Below are 6,844 nucleotides of genomic sequence, written 5' to 3' on the forward strand. Positions count from 1 at the left end.
TGGAGGAATGGAAATTGAAATAAATATCATTTACAGAGAATCATGGGGTTGGATTGATCAATAATCTGGAGCTGTAATTGTATTGCCATCCAAAACTACACGAGAGCCATGAGCAACCTTGGGCCAATCCTCTCCGATTTCTTGTTGGCATCTTTGACTTAAAAGAATACAATCTTCAATCTTCAATTGTTTGAAGCGTTTCATGGTTTTTGGTAGAGTTCATAATTTTGGGCAACACTTGATCTCAAGTTTTTCAAGTGATGTGAGATTGTGCCACTCTGCTAAAGTTGTGAGGTTCTCACATCCTGTAATGATTAAGTTCTTTAAAGTGTTGGCGGATCCCCGTAAAAGCCATTGGGGTAGAGCCTTCAACTTTGGCAAATCTGCGATGTACAATGATTGAAGGCTGAAACATGTATCAACGAGGTATTCTTCATTATAATCTTCTTTCTCTTTGAGTCCCTGTCCCGTACTCAAATCAAGCTTTTCGCAAGCCCCAATAACTAGAGATTGTAATGCAGCTACGTATTTCAAGCCATGTGTTAGTGATACCAATTTTTTGCAATCAACAATCCATACTGTATGAAGAGATGTGAGCTTCTGAATCCCATCAAACAAATACTCCAGATTTTCACAGCCATAAATAGCTAAAACTCGAAGGGATCTCAAGTGTTGTAATCCATGACCATGAAGATCTCGTTGTTTTGTAGCTAATAACAAAAATCTGAGACTGATCATGTACCTGATATTCTTAGGCAACTCTTCAATTTGGTCACAACCATCTAAAAACAGAGTCTGCAAATTTTGCAACTTACAAATGGAGTTGAGAAGTTTCTTGATGTTGGGACAGTTGGAAATGTCGAGAAATCTTAAATGCTTCAAATTAACAATCCATCTGGGCAATACCTCGAGAGTAGACCCAGAAAGATCAAGCATTCGCAAATGTTGGAACCTCTTCAAACATTTTTCAATAAAGGATTCGCTGGTTGGACCGTTTCTCAAATTTGGAAGCCTAAGCGTACGCAAATGCCCTAATTTACCAAGGAATTTGGAAGCATTTTCCTCGGAAGAATCAGAGTTAGTAAGGCATACATGTCGGATCCCTGTGGCAATATTTTGCTCAAAAGTGTTGACTATACAACACTCACTCTTTGCCACTGATAATGCAATATCATGTAAAAGATCATGAATTTTGAATGCATCAAAGAAAAATGCCAAATCATAATCTTGAAAGAAAGATCGTGGCAGCAGGTCATTCAAATACCGCTTACCAATATCTTCGGGATTTTCATTTTTATGGGAGGATTCAAGAAGACCAAGTGCCATCCAAAATTGGATTAGACCAAAGCTTATAAAATCAGTATCCTTTGGATAGAGTGAGCAATAAGCAAAACATTGCTTCAGCTGAGGAGACAGTTGATCGTAAGTTAGTTTCAGAATTGAAAATGTTTGATTTTCCTTTTCCATTAATTCCCACGTCTCACTATCTTTAAAAACTTTCCACTCCTGCTCTGAAGTTTTGGAGAAAAGTGAACTCCCCAATGTTTTCAATATTAGAGGAACCCCTTTGCATTTCTTAACAATTTCTTCTCCAATTTCCTCAAGGTTTGGATGTTGTTTTTCTTCACCTTTCTTGAAAGCGAATTTCAGAAACAAAGATAAAGATTTGTCGTAAGGAAGAGCTTCCAAATGGTGTTGGGAGATTGTGCCTGAGATCTTTGCAACTTGGTTACTCCGAGGGGTGACTACAATTTTTCTTCCGACAGCTCCTCCTGCAAACAACTGTTTCAGTTCCATCCATTTTCTACTATCCTCGCTCCACACATCATCTAAAACAAGCAAATACCTTTTAGCATTCAAGGAATATCGCAAGGCCTTCTGTAATTGCTCCAAATACATGCTTCCAAGGTCTCCATCACCACCTTTTCCGGCTTTAATGGCTTTTACTACTAATCGTTTCAGATCAAAATCATAGGAAACACACACCCACAGTTTCAACTCAAAGTGAGCATCCACAGCTTCATCATTGAAAACCAGTTTGGCAAGGGCCGTTTTTCCCATACCTCCAATTCCAACTATGGGAAGGACGGATATGTCTTCCTCATCAGCTGGATCATCCTGCGTCAACATCTTTACAATTCTTCATTTCTCATCATCTCTGCCAATTACCTCTGATTTCTGCACAAAGGAGTGGGTCTCCCTCTCCGAGCGCAGGCTGTGCCTTGGGGCCAACATGTCTCTGAACGAGATGAAAATTATTTTTCAAAGCAGCAATCTCATGAAATCTCTGATTTGAGTTGTTTAATCTTATGGGCCATCTTAAATCGAAAAGCAAGTGGGTTTGAGCTTGAAAAGAAATAGCTTACCTTCTTACCAATGCTCCTCTGTTTCAGAAGCTGCTTCCTCAATGCTTGAATTTCGAACTCATCTAATACATCTTCTGCATCGTAACAAGCATCCTTCAACTCTTGTAGCCAAACCCGGAGATGATTGTCATCAACCTGTTTTAGTTCAGCATCTAAAAGCACAGATTTAATAGTAGTTAAAGTCTTTTGAAGCTTTTCAAGGTCCCTGTGAACATCCCAACCTAGGCTGATTTCTTGATAGGCAATTTTGGTTAGTTTAGAAAGGACGTTTTCAGTTATGTTGAAGGCAAAGTATTAAGCCATGACCGCTGGGAACGGGGGAATACGTTTAATTTCTGTGATGATGGGTTATTAATGGAATCAAGTAAGGAAGAGAGTGATCGAAAATGAAGAGAATAATGGACATTTAATTTTGTGAATTAAAAGATTAAATTTAAAAAAATGTATGAACATAGAATAGAATTTTAAATTTACGAATGTCCGGTGCGTTTGACTATTTCTTTTCGTTGGTATAACGGTGCCTCTAACCATTATTAATAATTATATAGTCAGTAGCTAATGTACACCTATTTGATTTTTTATGTTAATTATGGTTGTCACGTACAATCTCTCACTCTAATATTTTATACAATTTTGTTATTAGACCATGTAATATATATAAATTGTTTATTTAATTTCTATATTTTAATTTGATTAAATTTAATCTTTAAATTTTTGATTTTTAATTTTTTATCTTCACCCAAATGATACAATCGGTTAGATGAAATTTTGCTATTAGTTTTATATTATACTTAAGCTTTGGATTTAGTTCGCTATTAGTTTTATATTATACTTAAGCTTTGAATTTAGTTCTTATTCTCTAATTTGATTATTTTAGTGCTTTTACTTTTGAATTTTAAAATTTCAACCTTGATGTCCCGAATCCTTATTTAAATAAAATACATTGGTAAAATAAAATAAAAGTAAAATTCATATAGAACTACACTTATTTTATTTTATTTTAGAATAAGGTTTTTAAACCTTATTAAACTCCATCTATTCTATATTGATTAGAATAAGGTGTTTCAGTCTTACTAGAATATGGCTTTACAAGCCTATAAATAGACATAGTCTATTCCTCTTATAATAATTCGAATTCGACATAGTATTTTTTTCTCCTCTGCCCGTGATTTTTTCCCAAAAGGGTTTTCACATCAAAATTTTTGTGTTCTTTATTTTATTTTATTTTATTTTTTCACAAATTGGTGTAGAAAGCCCATTTCGCCTGGGCTCATACACAAAATAAAACAAAAAATAAATAATAAACTAAATTATTTAAAGGATCCAATGTCCATTTACAACAGCATTTCAAAACACCAAAATTAATCCAAGCCCAATAATAAAATTTAACCCAAAATTCCATTACATCCAATTAACCCAAACGGCCTAAAACACCAAGCCAATTTTCGGCAAAAACCCTAGGTTACCCCTTGAGTCACAGCTCCCACAAACGGCCCCCACGTCACTATGTCCTCTTCTTCCATACGGCACTCTCCACGTCAGTAGAACCTGCTAGAAGAAGCCAAAAAACGACAAAAAAACAAGAAATCCAATAGCAAAGAAATAATAGAAAATATAAAAATGATATTGTAATTTCATTTTTTGTTCATTTTTTTGGTTATATAAGGCCGATTCTAAAGAAAGAAAGGGGAGGATACACATGCATATTGGAATACTGAGAAATCAAATAAATTTAGCAGAAGGTTGAGTTTATTTTTTTCAATTTATCTTGCTTTCGTTTGATTTCAAGTGTAGATTTGCTTTGTGATTGCAAAAAAATAAAAGGGAGTATTGAAACCCTTTTCGTTTTCATAGATCTATCCCTCTTATTTTTTAAAGCAGATTTAAAGTTGTTTTCATCTAGATCTTTTATTTTTTATTTTTATCTTCTTCTATTGTTGTTAATGTGTAAAAATAAAAAAAAAAAGGAAAGAAAGGAACGCTTACCTAACCTTCGTGATCATGGTCGGAGTTCTCCTCCGTTGTCAGATCTAGGCCATTCTTTAGAAAATGATAGATAAATTTTTCAAAGAAATTTTTTTTCAGCTTTAACAACTAATGAAACGGCGCCATTCAAGGGGGAAAGGATCCGCGTGTTTCTGCTCTCAGAGAAAATTGTGCAAATGGTCCCTCCTCCTTTCTGGTCCTTTCAAATCAATTCATGGTTACATCTTTTAAATTTTGCCTTTTTATTTCAGTTACGTTTTGGTACTTGTTAAAACGGCGCTGTTTCAATGGTGCGGGAGTATTCCCATTTCGATCCGCGTACTTTTGCGCGTGTTTCATTTTGGTCCCTTAATCGACCATGTTTTTTATTTTTGAAAATTCACCCCAATGCTGCCCAGATTGCAATTGAATCCTGGGCCACTTAATTTCCAAATTTTCACCCTTTTTTTATTTATTTCTTCATTCTTTCACACTAAATAGATTATTCATTTCTTTATTTGGTGAATTTCATTGTTACTTATGTTTTTATTAATTTATTATTATTATTATTTTCAATCTTATTATTATTGTATTATTATCATTATTATTATATTACTAAAATTAATTATTTCAACATTATTATTACTATTATTATTATACTTGATATATTGATTATTATCATTTGTGTTACTACTACTGTTATTATTTTCATGTTATTAAATTGATTTATTTAATATTTATTTATTTGTTTATTTAATTATTATTTTTATATATAGATTTATTTTTTCAAATTTGCATTTTATTTATTTATTACAAGTTTTTACGCAGTATTTTAAATTGTTTTATATAATGTTTATTTTAAATTTTTTATTTTATATCATTTCAAATTATTTCATATATTATCTATTTTAAGTTTTTATATATATTGTTTATTTTAAACTTATATATTATCTTAAATTTTGTGATATATCGCCTATTTTTGAATCATTTTGTATTTTATTGATTTTCAAATTCCTTCCTCACATTATATTTTTTGAATTCATTTGTTATCATTTTTGAATTATTTTTATTCTATTTCAATTTGCTTTGTATTTTTAAATTGTTATATATGACTTTTAATTCATTAGTTTTTGATTATTAATGTTAGTTCTTAAAATGTAATTGTGAGATTATCGCTATTGTGTATTTCAATTTTATGTTCGTATTGTTATCACTGCTATTCGTTTGTGTAATGTTGAACTCACATATTATTTCATACTCGATACTATGCTAATACTTCTTATTATTGCATTGTGATTTAAATTCTAGTGACTTGTCCAAAATTGATCATTTCATTTTTATTTCAAGCAAACTAAATAAGTGTATCTCAAGTCTGTTTTTATAATCACCCCTATTTGAAAATTTCTCAAAATAAAGGCAATGTTTAATGTTTGAAAATTCGAGAAATCGTGCCCTAGCGTGTTGGGTTTTGATTTTCCATTTGACTAAATAACCAAACGTTCTTTTAAGATTTCGCTTGTTTCTTCTTAACTTCAAGATAAGGCAATGCTCTGTGTTTGGAAAACCAAGAAATCGTTCCCTAACGTGCTGGATTTCAGTTCTTCATTGGACCAAATAACTGAATATCCTTTTGTAATTTTCAATGCCTGAATTTTTGAAGATCAAGAGTCGATTTTGGCTTCGAGGGTTTAAAAGGTCATGTCCTAACGTACTGGATGTGATATTTTATTCCTTCGTAGCAAGAGAATTTTAACATCCAATTCGAGTTTTTCAAATGTTTTAAAAGAAACCGTATTTCAAAATCTTTTTTAATTTTAGACATAAGGACATTATTTAATCAATTAGGTACCAATTTTGGGCGTAACGAGGGTGCTAATCCTTCCTCGTATGTAACCGGCTCCCAAACCCATTTTTTTTTATTTTGTAGGCCAAAATTAATATTTTAATAAAATATGTTATTAGGTGATCCGATCACACCTAAACAAAAAGGATTGGTGGCGACTCCACATTTCGCTTTAAAGTCGATCCCCGTTTTTTCAAAATTTTAAAAATGGTTTCAACAGCTTGGCGATTCCACTGGGGAATATAAGAGAGTCAAGTCGTAAAATTGATTATTTTCTGTCCTTTTGTCGAAACTTGAAAATTTGATTTGAAAATCACGATTCTTTTGTTGCATTTGTTTGTGATCCTTATGATTGTGTGGACTGAGTCTCGCATTGCATTGCATGACCGTTGTGGTCACACCTTTTAAGTGAGAGTAAGAAACTATGCCTACGTGAGGTTTTCACCTCCGCATGGGCTAGTGGATTACTTCCAGGATACATCCGTATCTATGTCTTCGTGAGATTTTCATCTCTGCATAGCCATAGGGAAATGTATTCCCCTGAACTGAACTCGATCCATATGAGCCTATAATAGGTGAGGATTGCGGAATCTGCTAGTTCAGGTACCCTTTCTTTAGAACTGAACCACATATAGAGAGGCCTAGGAGCCTGTCCTAGGTAGAGCAACGC

General features: G+C 33.0%; 1 protein-coding gene and 1 long non-coding RNA gene across 2 annotated transcripts; both read right to left on the reverse strand.

Annotated features, from left to right (window-relative positions):
• Window positions 1-219: 219 nt before the first annotated feature.
• LOC108466114 (putative disease resistance protein RGA3) lies at window positions 220-2,818 on the reverse strand. Its single transcript, XM_017766474.2, has 2 exons — window positions 2,367-2,818; window positions 220-2,239 (listed from the first exon to the last, which is right to left on the reverse strand). Exon 2 carries the CDS (start codon window positions 2,128-2,130, stop codon window positions 220-222), a length of 1,911 nt encoding a protein of 636 aa, XP_017621963.1. The 5' UTR covers window positions 2,131-2,239; window positions 2,367-2,818.
• Window positions 2,819-3,551: 733 nt separating this feature from the next.
• LOC128283632 (uncharacterized) lies at window positions 3,552-4,586 on the reverse strand. Its single transcript, XR_008274027.1, has 2 exons — window positions 4,353-4,586; window positions 3,552-3,914 (listed from the first exon to the last, which is right to left on the reverse strand). It is a non-coding gene; the product is annotated as an uncharacterized LOC128283632 (long non-coding RNA).
• Window positions 4,587-6,844: the final 2,258 nt, after the last annotated feature.

The sequence above is a fragment of the Gossypium arboreum genome, chromosome 2 (genome assembly GCF_025698485.1).
Source record: "Gossypium arboreum isolate Shixiya-1 chromosome 2, ASM2569848v2, whole genome shotgun sequence".
Lineage (NCBI taxonomy): Eukaryota > Viridiplantae > Streptophyta > Magnoliopsida > Malvales > Malvaceae > Gossypium > Gossypium arboreum.

Bases quoted from the DNA above. Each gene is read 5' to 3' on its own strand.
- LOC108466114 (XM_017766474.2), bottom strand. From the start codon at position 2,130: ATGTTGACGCAGGATGATCCAGCTGATGAGGAAGACATATCCGTCCTT.